This window comes from Cydia pomonella, chromosome 18, assembly GCF_033807575.1.
Source record: "Cydia pomonella isolate Wapato2018A chromosome 18, ilCydPomo1, whole genome shotgun sequence".
Lineage (NCBI taxonomy): Eukaryota > Metazoa > Arthropoda > Insecta > Lepidoptera > Tortricidae > Cydia > Cydia pomonella.
This window is the reverse complement of record NC_084720.1, coordinates 2231082-2248452: the sequence shown is the minus strand read 5'-3', so window position 1 is coordinate 2248452 and position 17371 is coordinate 2231082. Positions and strand designations below refer to the sequence as shown.

At 39.9% G+C, this 17371-nt stretch overlaps 1 protein-coding gene across 10 annotated transcripts in view; it reads right to left on the bottom strand.

Annotated features, from left to right (window-relative positions):
- The window catches only part of LOC133527668 (neurofilament heavy polypeptide), a 63249-nt gene extending 46525 nt beyond the window's left edge, over positions 1-16724 (bottom strand). For 4 of the 10 annotated variants that reach the window (XM_061864775.1, XM_061864784.1, XM_061864778.1 and 1 more), the window contains exons 1-2: positions 16054-16357; positions 12524-12838 (exon numbers count right to left, since the gene is read on the bottom strand). In XM_061864775.1, the coding sequence (XP_061720759.1) occupies positions 12524-12838; positions 16054-16204 (466 nt within the window). In that variant the 5' untranslated portion in view covers positions 16205-16357. Of the gene's footprint in view, positions 1-12523; positions 12839-16053 lie in introns of all 10 variants that reach the window. The other 6 variants (XM_061864782.1, XM_061864776.1, XM_061864780.1 and 3 more) reach the window with 5 other exon arrangements.
- Between the last annotated feature and the right edge of the window lie 647 nt (positions 16725-17371).

Genomic DNA, 17371 nt, shown 5'->3' with positions numbered 1-17371 from the left:
TGTGGGCTTGGGGTCCATTCTTTCACAATTAGGTCCCGACGGAGTGGAAAGGCCAATATCATACGCTTCCCGAACGCTTACGTCAGCAGAAAAAAAGTATGCGCAAATTCAGAAGGAAGCCACTGCCATTATTTTTGGAATAAGGCGTTTCCACCAGTACTTATATGGTCGGTCAGTTCCGTTTGTATTGCGAACGGACCACAAACCACTACTCTCAATATTCGGTCCCCATAAAGGGATCCCCGAAATATCCGCTAACAGACTGCAACGCTATGCGATATTTTTATCAGCCTATAATTATACTATTGAATATATAACGAGTAAACAAAACAGTGCTGATTATCTGTCGCGAGCGTGCCTTCCGACGCGGACGGCGGCAGGGGCGGGGGAAGCAGGGGAGGCGGGCCAAGCCGATACTGAGGAATGTGAGGTAAGAACCGCTTACGTCAATTTCGTAGTTGAGGGTAGCTTGCCCGTGACGCTGGCCGACCTGCAGCGCGAAACCGATCGCGATAAGGTACTTAGCACGGTCAAGCGTTATGTTATGAATGGCTGGCCTAGGAAGACAAATTATAAAGAATTAAAACCATATTTTTATTGTCGATCTCAGTTATCGTACGAAAATGGATGTTTAATGCGAGGGCATAAGGTTGTCATTCCTTCGTCATTAAGGGTTGGTATTTGTAATGAATTACACAGCTCTCACTTCGGTATAGTGAAGATGAAAGCCGAGGCGCGTAAGAGACTGTGGTTCCCTGGCGTGGATGCTGCGCTGGAGCGGCTGGCGGGCGCGTGCGCCGTGTGCGCCGCGCTACGCGGCGCGCCGCCGCACGCACCGCTGGCGAGCTGGCCGGTGCCCCCGCACCCATTTTATCGAGTTCATATTGATTTTTTGGGGCCGTTCAATAATCACGTTTACCTAGTTGTTGTTGACGCGTATAGCAAATGGGTTGAATGTTACAATATGTTTTCGTCATACGGGACGAAAGCGGTTATTGAGCGGCTATGTGATTTTATGTCACGATTTGGCATACCTCACACACTAGTGAGCGACAATGGCACTTCTTTTACTTCGCAAGACTTCAAATTGTTTTGCGCCGTTAACGGTATTAAACATGTGTTATCACCTGTTTATCATGCATCGAGCAATGGGCAAGCGGAATCTTTTGTTAAAATAGTCAAAAAGGGTCTTAAAGGTATTATGTTAAGCAGTCAAAATAATAAACCTATACAGGGAAAAATATGCAAATTTTTATTTGATTACAGGAACTCCAAAAATAGTACCACAGGTAAATCACCCGCGGAGTTAGTATACGGCCGAGAGTTACGATCGAGGCTAGATTTGATTAATCCGTTCGCACCGTCTCCTTCGTCCACAGACCTCATTGAAAATGTGGAACAACATCAGTCCTTACAGGCTAAATATTATAAAGGAGTTCAACGACCTAATTTTAAAAATAATGATAACGTGTGGTTAACTAAATACACAAATAATAATAAAAAAATCACTTGGATCGAAGGTATCGTAAAGAAACAGATTGGGAAAGTTATGTACCAAATTTATATACCACAACTGGATTGCGAGGTAACCAGACACATTGATCAACTAAGGGCTCATCCATTCCCTATACAAAGCCACAACTCGCAGTGGGATCCCGACGTCGTGCCAGACATACCGTCGTCGTCGTCTGAAGCCGTCGCGCTGGCCGCTACGGTCACGCCCGCGACTACGAGCCCTTTGCGCTGCAACGCCTGCTGCTGGCGAGCAGCCACCATCACAGCCCGAAGAGGGAGAGAGACTGGATGTAGCTGCCAGACCACTAGACCAAGACCCGGCCCAGATCGGAGGTCCGACTACACCAACTGTCGACCACGTCGCTAGGCGACGATATGCAATCAGCCCTCAGTTCGCCACTCCTCCCCAAGTGCAGGACTCTAATTATGATACCGAGTAATTAGATTTAGGTTAAGGTCATTGTAATTGTACTACGGTATATTTCTAGCTATAAGAGGGAGGGATGTTAGATATGTATGCATGTGTGAGTGCGCGCCGCTGTGTTTGTAACCTGTTCTGGAATGCATTATAATAAATCAGTGTTAAACTGGCTCGCTTGTTTGATGGTCGTGCACCCTCCCGTAGCACCCCCTTGCGCAGATCTAACAGTAATGTATTGACACATTGAAAAACTAGGTTTATAGGATTTTTTTTTGCAAAACAAAAAAATATATTTAATACGGGCAAACGGATGAGAGACGGACTTAGCTACGGAACCCTTTACAGTTTGTTTTTTTTTATTTTCGTTAAGTTCAAGGGTGCATCCCTGAGCTTAAATTAAGTAACTTTCTCAAAGACACCGGTATACTAATTAACTCGATTTCGGAGATAATCAATAATTTATTTTTATCTGATAAGGCCCGTAGGAGCGTGTACACTTGCCTTAGGGGCTGTTTACATATTGATGCAAGGTACCGAACACGGAAGTTTTACGTCGCGTCGGGATGCCTGGTATTGAAGCACTGATCATGAAGCATCAGCTAAGGTGGTGTGGCCATGTCGTGCGTATGGAGAATGAGAGACTGCCCAAAGCAATTTTCTACTCGGAGCTCTCTTGTGGAAAGCGGAAGCAGGGGGGCCAATACCTGCGACATAAAGACGTTCTCAAACGCCACCTCGTCGCTTGCGGGATACCGACTGACTGCTGGGAGGGCATTGCATTGCAAAGATCGGAATGGCGTTCTAGTGTTCACAAGAAAGTAGCTCAATTTGAGCAGCAGCGTCTGGAAGACCTAGATGCTAAGCGTCATATCCGCAAGACGCGACCTAAGCCCTCCTACACATACACCCGCAACTCGACTGGACAACTCCATTGCGCATCGTGTGACCGCATCTTCAAAACAAAGTTTGGTTTTGCGAGCCACATAAGGGCATTTCATAATCCGGATAAGAATTGTTGATGGAGTCGCCATTGCCGGATACGTCAAGGAAGGAGTATTATTAGTGTTTAGTACGAGTTTATACATTTGCTACTAAATGTAAATACGTACTTTCTATCTCGGACGATCGATGTTCCAAATGACATTGATATGTCACAGTTTTCGGTTGTTTGGTTGAATTAAATGTAATGCCTTAATTACTTAAAAAAAATATGATTTCCAAAACATTAATTAGCAATCTTGAGGATTTTCAACGATTCGCTGTTTTTTTTACTTTCGCTTGATAGAAAAAAATCACGAACATAGGTGTAAAACGCATTTTTAAAATTTGTACCAATTTATGCACAAAAGCTAAATATACGAAAATTACTTCTAAAAATTTGAGGGAATTAGGCGATTGCTTTCATCTTTTTAAAAATTACAACACAAATTCAAAAACATGATATCCGTGGTCCCGAGCACAAACATCCATCTCGCTCACGCTTAAGCTCGGTGAGAGTGAGAGGACACGAACCTACGGGGCCTTTGCCTTTTAATTTTTGAACGAGTCAATTGCAACTAAGATAGGTACTACTTCAATTACATATTTGAACAAACAGCTCTACTGATGATCTAGTTAGATCTAAAATTGCCAAAATAAGAACACGTGGGTAGATGACCAAATGTCGTTCGTTCGTCATGGGTTTGGCATTAGTTTATTTTATATTCCGAAACTAACACTGTATCGACTTGGCAGTAAGTTATGACACATAATAATTATTGGTACAGTCACATGCAATAATATGTTACTCTTCAAAGGCCGCAAAAATATGTGACACGATTTACCGCGAAAAGCGAAATTCGCAAATTGCGGGGATATTTCTCTTTTACTCTCACTAAGACGTAATTAGAGTGACAGAGAAAAATGCCCGCAATTGACGGACTTCGATTTTCACGGTTATAGCCTAGCCCAGATGGGTATAACGTGTAATACGGCGTCAACTTAATTATTAATTATTATGGCGTCAACCTATGGACGGCACTGCGAGCGCCTGTGGTCGCCCTAAAAACCGACAGCCGATGGATCAGTGGACCTACCGCGAACCACGTTCGACGTGTTGCCTGTCTGTCGCTCTTGTTAATTCTTACGTAAGTGTGATAGGGAGGCAACACGTCGAACGTGGTTCGCGGTAGGCCCCCAGGCACGAGCGTTACATGTAATGCTCGTAGCGTCGTCCACTCCCTGAATTCCTGTTACATTACATGATGGATTACATTATACGTTACACCCGTCTAGACCCGCCTTTACTACAAACAAAATCGTGTGATATTTTTGCGGCCTTCGTTGTGTCACATATTATTGCAGGTGACTTTACTTGTGGAGATGATGCCTTTATCAGTGGCACGCTCTAAGAGCCACTAACAGGCTAGAAATTTCCCTACGCTGTGGTTTTATATCTCGAATACGTACTAAAATTATATTACGATTGACCAATTTACAGTCCAATTGTCCTGCTTTTGCTAAAACAGAATACCTACTTCTAGAAATCTGACTAGAATTTAAAAATTACCCTACGGGAATTGTGCCGTGAGCGAGTCAACTACACAGTCACCTGCAATAACATGTTCCACGACGAAGACCGCAAAAATATCTGACACGGTCTTATTTGTAGAGCCATAAGAGCGTCTCACATATTTTTGCGGCCTTCGAAGAGTAACATTATTGCAGGTGACTGTACATCGCGCATGTAGACAACGTCATGGGTCCTCTACACGACGGGCCATCATACTGGACTGGCTCACTAAAGGGGCCCACTGATTACCAGTTCTTGTCCAGTTTTTCACGATTGGGAAATTCCACGAGACTGCAACGTCAGTTACCAATTCTTTCGTGTGTTCTCACATTAATTAAGCTAATTTAAGTGTCTGCATGTCTGGCGTAGCCCTACAGGTAGATATCTGGATACTTAAATTTGCTTAATTAATGTAAGAAGACATGAAATAATTGGTAACTGACGTTACAGTATCGTAGAATTACCCGATTGTATCGTCCGGCGAACTGGTAATCAGTGGGGCCGCTTATGATGGGCCAGCGTGTTGGAGAGCGCAGTGTTGTCGGATGGCTTATGGCTAGGCGGGATGGCGATGAGATAGTCAGTTGGTCACGGTGTCAGTTTTTTATCCGCACATCAAAAGCAGCGATGGTGCGTACGCATCTACACGTGGCCCATTTCATAGTGCGTGTATGCTCACAACCATCGCAATGGCCATCTCGCTCGTCCAGCGCTGGGCCATCGTGTAGAGGAGCCATCATTAGTTCCGGGTGTTGATGGGGTTGCCGCGATTTTGTAGTGCCTCTGGTATGTTTGCGGAGGCACAAATTGACAGCTTTGCGGCGATAATGCGCAAGAGGTGCGCCTCACTGATGCGTCGCCTGCGCGGCCCCAACAGTATTCTGAGCGTGTTTATGGAACGCGAAAATGGCCCCATGCTCAATCGTTGACAGAGACTTCATGCGGCCATTGATTAGTTTTTAGTTTTAGTTCTATATACTTTTTATATTGTACTAACACTAGTAATAAGATTTGATTTTAATGTTTACTAACCATGTATGGACCTTTAGTCTGAAATAAATGATTTTTATTTTTATTTTCAGATACATATTATCAATTTGTCATCTTGCACGGCATGGCGAGGCTTGACATACCTATAGGTAAAATAATTTTTTTGCCGATCAAAACTTTTATGGATCACTATTTTAATACATCGGTTAGACATAATAAACATAACGTTTACAATACGATATAAGTGATTCTAATTTTAACAGCACGCCGTCCTATATCTGTGACCTTAATATACCTAAGAAGGAAAGAGGCCTTATTAAACAATATAACTAACCACTTCAAATTTAAACCATATATCATAGACGCTAAAATCTCCATTTGCTTGCAGTATTTGGCTATAAATCTCAAATATTCTGTGACGTAGCCATGTAACAAATTATCAAGTACATGGCCCAGTAAGATGAGCATGTCACGACGTGACAATGTCATGTGACCTCAACACGTGACAATGCCTATTCCGTAGACTACCACTCGCAGATGAGGCATTGATATTATACCACGATTGCATCTCTAGTGGAGTTACACGTGCGCTACAGGCAAGCTTTACAAGGATTCATCCTTCGGAGTACTGTGCAAACCATACTCATAATGAGCAAGGCCCGGAAACCAGTTAAATTTCCAAACCGTTATCATGTAGGTACTTGGCGCAAGATCTTTTAATTTCGGTTTCGTTCGTAAAACAGCTATAAGGTCTAGTCAGATTAGCGGGTTTAGAACATTAAAAACCGGTTTCTTCCTATGTCGGTGTATTTGTTTACGCGGCACACCACCAGGCCGGCCAGCCGTCTCGTCGCTCGTCGAATAAACCGGTTTATTCAGGTTACAATAAAGCTCTTAAAACGTTCGCGTTCTTAAGAAAGTTCGGAGTAAAGCCGAAACAAACTGGTACTTGCCGCTGTTTAAAAAAAACCGGTTCCGAGCCTTGATAGTGAGTTCCGATACTCCCGATGTACTTTTAAAAGGACATTAGATCGAATTTTAACTACGTATAATGGAATAAAACGTTTCAAATTCAAAACTGCACTAATGTATCTGGGACTTAGGAGACTAGGAAACACTATAACCACATGCCTAATACAGAGTAAGCAGCAGTTTTACTATCTATGGCCGTGGTTTTTTGTAAGGGGATAGTTCCCCAGCTGCGTTCTTCCAGATTAAATTCAAATTGAACGTCAAAAGGCAACAAACTATAGTCTGGCAAAAACAAACTTGTCAATCAGTAAGAACCAGGAAAACAATACTCATCCCTTTCTTTGGGTGCTAGTACTCTAGCGTAAGACAAAGATACAGTCCTGGACCAAACTTACAGACGGACAAGAAAATACAGAATGTTAGGTAATTTTATATTATATTTATTTTTAACTACAAGACTTATTTATAATAAAAGAGAAACTTTTCTCGTTAATAAATTTACAATTACTTATACATTTAGAATATTATAATCGTATATGGAATAGAAGCTCTTTAACAGGCTCTTTTAAAGCTATAAGCCTAAAACAGCAAATCTGGCCAAAACGTCCTCGTCACTGGCCAAACGCGTCTTGAACCGCCGTTTTACATGTGTAAACTTGTTTTGTTGTTGTTGTCCTAGCATTTTTCTCTGTCACTCTAATTACGTCTTAGTGAGAGTAAAAGAGAAATATCCCCGCAATTTTCGAATTTCGGTTTTCACGGTAGGCCCCCTGGTCTTAAAACATGGTTGCGACTGAAACGAGTGGTCGCGCTATTACCAGTATATCAATTAAGTATGCAGTGATAGCCGAAAGTTAATTAGAATTGACCATTAACTATTACAAATTGAACCGTAAACTGTAACCGTCCGTTGCGGTTTACGGTTCAATTTGTAATGGTTAATGGTCAATTGTTTACCTAATCGTCTTACCTGTTTTGAAAAGGTAAACCAAAAATGAGATGGTCGGATGACATCCAGAAGCATGCGGGATTGGGACAGCACAGAACAAAGAGCTATGGAGAGAGCTGGAGGAGGCCTATGCCAAGAAGGCAGACTAAATAATTAATGAAAAGCAATGGTATTAAAATATATTTATTAAAATGATTTAATAAAAATATTAAAATCAACATAAATGCCATATGAATTAATGTAAAATTTTATATGTAATGAATTATTATTTTGGTCAATAAAGGCTATTCTTATCTTATGTTATCTTATCTTAATGGTCAACTGTTAGTAATGTTAGTGTGCGAGCGCAATGAGTAGTGCACTAATCTCAAGTCATTCATATGCTCTGTCTAATGTAAGTGATCATTGTTGTACTAAAACGAGTATAACTTGAAATGTCTTGCTTCTGTGAGCTAATGTCATATATTTATTTATTAAACATTTCATGAAAATTGAAAATAGAGTTATCGTTTAGCGTACGGCACAAGTAGGGAAATATTTGCCATCAAGCCCCAGCCAAAAATAAAACAAACACAATTGGCTCGGTATTTTCGGCTTTTCGATACACGAGTCTATTTAATAAGAATAGAATGAAGACTAATAAGTACCTGACTATCGGCCCGATTCGAAGAATGGTTAAGACACGTTTAAGATCTAGAAAAGATCTTTAACTAAACGACATGTCAAAATTGACGTTTATTTCGATTCCGCTGTGAAGATCTATCTACGATATTTCTAACGTCAAAGTGACATTGGTTGCCCGAATCGAGCTGCTTCTGTCAATTATACGACATATAAACGATATCTAAATGAGAACTTATCTCATTCTTGGAATCGGGCCGTAAGAATCTAAGTTTTTGCAGCGATTCAGATAAAAATAGCACATAACACTCTATATTTGTCAAAAACAGTTTTCACACCCCCTACTCGGAAAAGGGCTTTTTTCCCTGCTAGGAGGGGTCAAAGTGGCACTTTTCTTTCCTTCTAGGAGTGATCAAAGTGACTTTTCTATTCTATTCTAGGACACAATTTTTTTACTTTTTTGCATACTCATTTTTGAAATTTAATAATATTTTGAAAAATAATTAATATCCTCATAGGTGATATGAAAAGCATTATGTGTCACACGGTAGCAAAATTATTTCCGCCTTGGGCGTTAACCCTTGAATCCCCACAACGCTCAGGATTCTATTTTAGTCCTTCGCTCCGTTCAGGATTCAATGTAAATAAAGATAGTTTATTATTCAAGTAGGCATATTACACTGCCCTTATGAACGTCAAATAAAGCTACACGGCTCTAACCCTACACCTCTGACCCAAGAAGATTTAAATCCCAATATGTCATTTTGCTCCCTTGTGACACAATCTACTATTTCGACGTGCATTCGTTCCAAATTCTCGTTCGTCTGTTTACAACCGCACCCAACCCCGCTAATTGGTACGTGTACTAATATCGAACAAATGACCAATAATATACCTTAAATCGTCGCAATAAAGTTCAAGAATAATCGGGTTCTTATGTCGAAGATAGTCTCAACAACAACGCATAATTTATTAACCTATGGTAGAACTTATGTCATGGGAATAAGGTTTAAGATGGTCAGTTAAATATGCCAATGAAGTTTCTAGTACATTTAGTGACATTCCGCGATTTCGACAGCGTTGGTCAACATAGGAAGACTTTAGAAACACAATACTTATTGACCAGAGGGCCTACCGCGAATACCGAAGTCATATTAGAAAGACATCTTTCTCTTTCACTCCAATTAAGGTGTTATTAGAGTGAGAATGATGCCCGCAATTTACGAACTTCGGTGTTCGCGGCAGGCCCTCAGATTTCTACTCTTGACGTTTTTAGCAAAAATGTTTTCACCACACCAAACTAGTAAAGGCGCTCTTGATTTTTCAAAAACTAATGAGAAAGTTGCATTTTATCCACATGTGGGCTAAAGTAATCAGATGCAAATTTTGAGTTATTTCCTTATGTTAGCTGGTGGAATTGACTTTTAAATGATGATTTCGAATGATACATTAATATTACTTTCATTTGGATTTGATTTGGTTTGATTTTTTTGTTATTTTATAGTTAGTATTTTCCTCGTGTTGGTGTGGTGAAAAATTATGTTTCACTCGGAGGTAAAGTTTGTTTAATCCTCGTGCCTTGAAACCCTCACAACACTCATGATTCCACTTCTCAGACCTTTCCCTTGCTCGGGACCGGGGCCCTTGCAATTTTGGAATCTTACTCTTGCTCCAGTATCAATATTAACACGAGCGGTTAAACAGCAACTTTACCCCCTTGTAAAACAAATAACTATTTCGTATGTGCGGCTGCTGCGCATTTCTCAACTGGACACATACATACTACGTCTTGTTGACCGAGCCTCAGCGAAGGTCTATTTTTATACTACGTCGTTGGCAAACAAGCATACGGCCTGCCTGATGGTAAGCAGTATCCGCAGCCTATGTACGCCTGCAACTCCAGAGGAGTCTACGTTTCAGCTTGCGCAAAAATGCTTTCGCATGTCCGTACATTCCTCTCTACAGGTCGCAATTCCCAACCGATTCACACGAAATTTTGTGAGCGGGTTCGATGGTTAAATAAATCTTTTTGCGATTCAGTTTTTGTATTTTTATTTCAAAATGGCGGAGCTATATTATATTTAGTTTAATGCTATCCTTGCGAGGTGTACTCTTGTTATCCAGAAAAAAGCTCATGTTACATACATACATATAATCACACCTATTTCCCGGAGGGGTAGGCAGAGACCACGGTTTTCCACTTGCTACGATCCTGACATACCTCTTTCGCTTCCTTCGCTTTCATAACATTCCTCATACACGCTCGTCGGTTTAGGGTGCTCTTGACCTAGCCTTTCTCGAGGATTTCCCCGATTTGATCAGAGAAAGTCCGCCGAGGTCTACCCCTTCCAGCTCCCTCTTCTACTTCACCCTTATACACTCTCTTTGTTAACGTTCTTTCAGTGATTCTTTCCGTGTCCAGACTATCTCAGCATACCATTCTCAATTGTTGTCACTACATCTTCTTTCAGTCTACACTTTTCCCTTATCACACTGTTTCTAATTCTATCTTGTAATTTCACACCACACACACTTCTCAACGCTCTCATTTCCACTGCATTCACTTGACTCTGAAGCCTCTTCTGCCATACCCAACTATCGCTACCATACATAAGTGTAAGCACCAACACCCCCTCTATGCACAGCCAACCGTGCTTTGTGCGAGCTCATGTTTATTCAGAAAAAAAGAAACTTTTCTATAAGACGATCTTTTAACAGGTTACATTATTCCCTATCGCAATAGGCATCAAATTGGATGCCGGTGTTTAATGAATATCCTAGGCGACTCATTAACTGGCTAATTTAACCAGAAGGCTGTCACATGTATACTACGTATTATATATCTTCACAAACACGTGAATAGCGTATAATTAATATTAGCGAATATCCTTACGTATAGTGATAAACTAGCACTACACCTCCATTTGGCTGCGTTCGCCAAATTAATAAACATAATATATGTAACGGTTGAAGTAACAATGGATAAAATATCAGATTCGGAACAATTCGGGCTCAAAATGCGCTCAAAATATCTTACACGCTCTAATAAAATAAGGAACCTATTATTATACTTTGACGCATCGGAAACGAAGTTTGCGTTGGCGAAAACTCAACTTATAATAGGTAGATACATATAGGTAGATCGAAGGTAGAAGAGGAAGAGGAAAACCACGAGCAAGTTACACGCAGCAACTAAAAGGAAAAGTAAATGTCGTGTCTTACAGGGACCTAAAGAACTTGGCCGAGGACCGCGAAAACTGGCGTCTACTCCACCGACAAGAGCCATGCTCTTAAATGATGATGATGATATAGGTAATATAACACAAAACAGACACAGTCAAAAAAGAAACTTTTGCGTTCATAAATCATCATTCGCTGCGAATTACTGACAGGCCGGGCCGATGTCGTCCGGCGAACTGGTAATCAGTGGGCCCCTTTAGGTACACATACCCAATCTATTAAAATTATTTAAACATATCAAATCAACACACAAAAACAGATGTTAATATTATTTAGACAGTTATCAATACGTCATGCTATTATTAAAACGGAATTATTTCTTATCTATGGTTATTTTATTTAAAAATATCAGGAAAGTTGCTAATAAATAATAACTAAAACACATAAGCAAACAGTTTCAAAGGTTGTAATTTGTATGATTAATACTTGTATATTCATTATATTTAAACTCAAAAATAACTACTCAATAATTTGTGACGCTTCTGTTCATACTAAATAGAAGAGACGTATCGGCATAGCCTGGCGAAGGATACTTCGGCATATTACCGAGGCTTCTTCAGGCATGCCTAGGTGTGCTTGGGAATGCCGAGGTATCCCTCAGGCGTTCTTTCTCAGGCAGGTGTCCAGAAATGATAAGAACGTCTCGGCATGTCTAAGAATGCCGGTTCTGAGGGATGCCTCAGCATTTCCAAGCACTGCCTTGGCGATATACCGATGGTTCCTAGGCGTGCCATGTCGATAATGGGTGCCGGGCCTTAAACATCGTCTCTTAATTTTTTGAAACTTTCTTTAATGTTAATGAAAATAATCTTAAATCCTGAATTACAGTAGAATTTTACAATTTACGATGTGAATTAAGAGTAGTGTGAGTTAATATTCTGATGAACCTTAGACACCATTTGGCATCTGTCAAATATAAGCATTGACATTATATTTAAGGACGGGCCTTACGAGCAAGAACGGGACCACTACAGCGGTGTCACGCACACGAATTCGAGCCAATCGTGCAGTCTAACGCCACAACGCGATTGGTCCCAAGTTGCGTTAGACTGCACGATTGGCTCGAATTCGTGACTCCACTGAACTAGCACCATTCTTAGTGCCCGTAAGGCCCGTCCTGAAGATAAGGCTTCTTACAAGTTTTAGTTCAGACTTCGCTCTTAACAGCTCACACAACTCTGCGAGCCAGAATCATATAATCCCTAACAGCCTAATGCGAAAAATATTAGTATGGTTGTTAGACACATCACACAAAATTACTAACTGTCATCTTGTATCGCCCAAGAGTTCAATGCTGGATGTGCACCAAGACTCCAGACAGGCACTCCGAAATGCTCCTTCAAGCACGAGCTGTTGCTCTCTTTCATCGTATTCAGTAGCACCTTCGTTGACTTCCCAACATTATCAGTTCTTTTCAAGAAAGCAGCTATGTCCAGCCCGCAGGTCTCGTTGACGGTTTTCCGGCATTCAGCGGCTGCATATGCGGACAATAAGCCGTCTTTTCCGACGGCGGAGCTGCATACTTCGTTTACTAGCTCAAGGACGGCCATTTCTGATTCGAAGATGACTTCGCAGCATCCTGTTATAAGTAACTTGTATTTGGAATGTATGGATAGTCTTTTTTTTAATGTTAACGTCTAGCGGCCCACCATACAAGAAAAACCCGGACAAGTGCGAATCGGACTCGCCCACCGAGGGTTCCATACAATTTAACTTATTTGTCCGTTATTCAAATTTGTTGTTCCGTTTGTTTCCTTTTGAGGTACGGAACCCAAACATTTGCAGTCATTTTTGAATCAATCTTCAAATTAAATGAAACAAACCAAAAGCAGCTCTGTTCCATTTAATAATGATATAAATTTCATTGGAGGTAATGTGTACTAATATTAGGACTGTGGGCTGCTAGAGGAAAACCTGTATGGATATGATGGTCACAGTTATCCACATGATAGCTTGGCAAGGACTGCATCTGGTCTATCTAGTGCGGTCAAAAATGTGACGAAGAGAATTGCTGTCAAATGGATAACAGTATTATGTAACCGGCAAAAAAACAATAATTAAAGAAACAATATAGTAACAGGAAAATAAAATGTTATCAATATACAATAAAGGTTTGCAATTTATACAAAGGAATCAAGAAAAGTAATAATAATGTACGTTGTTGTATAACATTTTGTTAATGGATAAAATCTTAAAGTTTTTTCCTAATTAGCTCTGGGACACAGAGCTTAGCAAAAAGATTACTCTCATACTATTAAGATATGTTTTGATGGTGTATTCCCATCTGTCCTCGCCGGGCACACATGGGAATAGGTGCTACATACAAATCACGGTGATGGTCACGTGGGGCGGACACAGATGGCAATACATCGTTTTGATCTAATTACAAAATTTTAACTTCAAGTAGAACACTAGGGTCATTGCGCCAGTTTCCATCCAGGCTCTCGTTTTCGTCCACTTGATGGAGTTGAAGCTAATATTATTCATTTTTATTTTGCTACTTGATTTATATCATTTTTATGTAGATAGATATATTGTTTAGACATAAGGTTTACATAAAATTTTGTCAAAAACGAAAACAATAGCCAGACGGAAACTAACCCATCATCAGAAATAGTGCAATACCGCGCAACTTACAATGTTGAAAGAGTTCGAGATTCAAACAATTACAAGGAAATTGGACCTTACTGCATTTGTCAGTTATGTTGTATTGAACTATCACAGACAATATGCATGTTGCACATATTTATGCAAGATTTGTCAAATTAAGTTTAAACAGGGGATGCCTTGTAGTCCACCTTGTTTACACTTTTATTTTATTATTATTTATATGTTTATTTATTTATTTAATAAACAGGCACTTTGCAGTTTGACAACTGATATGACCTGTATCCAATATTCATTAAGATAGTTATCATGAACGAGTAGTAGATATAATATGCTTGTCTAATTTATTTTTAAACTGGTTCACATTTTGTGCTGAAACCACATCTTCTGGGAGTTTGTTCCAAGCCCTCACCCATATTTGATCAAAGTCCGTTTTTTAGCATTAGAAAGAAGGTAAGCAATTTTGATACTCTTTTTATTGCTAACCACTTTTGAAAAGAAGTTATGGCAATTATGTATCAATTATAAACAGGGCCTGTACATCTTATCTGAATTTGTAGTGTTGTAAAAAAACACTACAAATTCACATAACTTACCTATTGACGCGTAGAAAAATAAATACTTGTTACGTAAAATACACTGTTAAAAATCAAAAATATGTATTGTTTAATTAACTAATAATCTAATATTTAGTTGAGACACAATAAGATGAAAGTCAGACGTTTCTGTACTGACTGTCAAGTATCTATATCAGTTAGCTAAAGAGGTTGACAAAATGATTAATTATTACGAAAATACTAATTGGAATCATACTCTTTGTAGCGTGATGTCATTTTTCCATCAATAGCATGAAATGTACGGGCCCTGAGTATAAATCATATACAATTATTTACATTGTTTTGCTTTCATAAGTAAAAGTTACTGATTTTTAAAAAGCGTTTATGTAATTAGATGATGTGTTAAGATTGTACCTTAAAGAAACAAAGTATACGATAAACAACCTGTATATAATTTATAATTAAAATGAATAACTGTAACCAGGGCCCGTACTTTTCATGCCGTTGACAGAAAAATGACATCACGCTATATAGAGTATGATTCCAATTAATATTTTCGTAATAATTAATCATTTATCAACCTCATTAGGTAAGTTATACATATACTTGACAATCAGTACAGAAACATCTAACTGACTTTCATTTTATTGTCATTCAAATAAATAAGAGATTATTAATTTATTAAATAATACATATTTTTGATTTTTAACAGCGTAACAAGCTTTTATTCTCGTAACAAGTTTTTATTTTGATACCCGTCAATAAGTAAGTTATCTAAATTTGTAGTATTGTAAAACAACTCCCTGTATGTTAAATTACGTCATTTTTGCGTCAACGGCATGAAAAGTACGGGCCCTGACTGTAACTGATTTATGTTTAACCTTCTATTTTATGTTTCCTTTTTTCCATTTAACTGATAATTACTTCATACATTTATGGTAAAATTGCCTAAGGAATAATTTAAAATCAAATTATTAATTTATCTTTAAGGTTGCCCTCGTTTATATTTCCCGTTTCCTATTTAAAGGCATTTAATAGATATTATAATTATTTATTACTTCAAACTGTATAAGTAATTGACATATTGGAATGCATAATTTACCTTAACTGTCATCTTCATTACCTATACTGTTATTTATTATGAACGGTTGCTACAATTTCATAAGATATCCCGAAATACGTCATTTTTACACTATAACACGCAAAGTTTTAATGCAAATTTAATATCTTTAAATTGTCATTATTCCTAGAAAATTCATTATGTTCACCAAGGCAGTAAACATCCCTGACACATATTACAAAGCAGAAGAACAAGATATAGATATATCCAAGTGAACCAACTGGTTTGATTCTAACAGCATTCCGATCAGATCTTATATCAACATTAGGTAATGCTCAGTCAACAGCTGGGCATATTTGCACGGCCGCGCTGGGAACCACAAACACGCACGCGAAAGTTACGTTGCGAAAAATCCAAAGAATAACAAAAATACCATTTCAAAACTCATTTTAACCATTGAAAAGCGTGTTTTGTGTACAGAGCGACGTATAATTAGATTTGATACGCTCCAAACGTCGCGGCGTCCAGCGATATTGACATTGAGCTTATAGTTATAAATACCACGGTTACCTGCGTCCCGGTCAAGCTGGTTCGGCTTCAGCTGCCCCTGGCCCAGCATCAGAGGCGACAGGATCCTAGGCCACAGCACCGCGAAACACCCCACAACAATCACTAGAACGAACATCGTCTTCCGCGGCCCCAAAACCTCCTCGTTCGCCATTCTGTCGTCGTGTTTTCGTATCGTTTCGTCACGCACGTACACAGCCGGTCGCACTCTACGGGAACATCGTCGTGTGTGATATAAATAAAAATTTTACTCGACTCGTCCCACGGCCGCCCGAGAAACGAGAAAGCTCGATGACAGCTGTCAAAGCGCCCTCTCCGGGCGGGCGCGGAACGCGACTCGGGAGCGATCCGAATTCCTTCTTCGCTAGGGTGCAACCACGATCTTCGAGAGTAGAACGCCGGTGGATTGAGCTGGCTCGATGTGACACAGCCGTATATCAACGTCAATCAGCTATGCCGACATCTTGCCTTCCCAGCCACCGGCTCGGCTTCTTCTGGTGAAATCATCGGAGCGGCACTACAGTTCAAATATTGACAGAGCGAATTAGCGTTAGTCGGAGGAGCGATTGGCGCGGCGGCCGGCGGCGGCGCTCGAGCCAGGCGTCGGAACAATATGGCCGGGCGCGGAGGCGGCACCGGCTAATAACCCGTCCCCACCGCGTCGAGGACTGCATATGCTCAGATGAATACTAATTAGACACTCTTTGTACGTACTTGTCATTATTTAAAAGTGTCCCCTTCTAGAAAAAAATGCCTTCGAATACTCTTCAAAGGACCAAACGACTAAAAATCCATGCTCATCTTGAACGCATATATCCTAAATAGTTTGTCTTGATTGATGTGGGCGCGACCTACGCGATGATAGAGTGGGTCAGACTGTGACCCTGCCTCTGTAAATGCTTTACATTATGTACAACTTTCTTGCTAAACATGAATATTTACGTACAAAGCATCTTGTTAAACATTTAAATAGTTTCCGCGGAATGATTATCCAGACAGCTTTAAAATAAAACGACCGACTGTATTGAATCATCTAGGTACCTAATGGACTGCTCGTTCATTCGTCAGCTAGTAATTACCTAATTAGTGAAATGGAACCAACAGAACGGCGGCAGCGTTTGTTTAAATAGGATGAGATAAGCGGGCTCAGGTTGAGGCTTATCTCTGTTATTATGGCTCCGATAACAAACACGATACAAAAAACTCACTTCCTCCTTGCTTCCTCTTATTAATATTGTATTTATTTTATGTTATATGAGGCACACGAGTAGACTCGCCTGGTGTTACGGTCACAGACTTTAAATTGTTGATCCATTTAGGG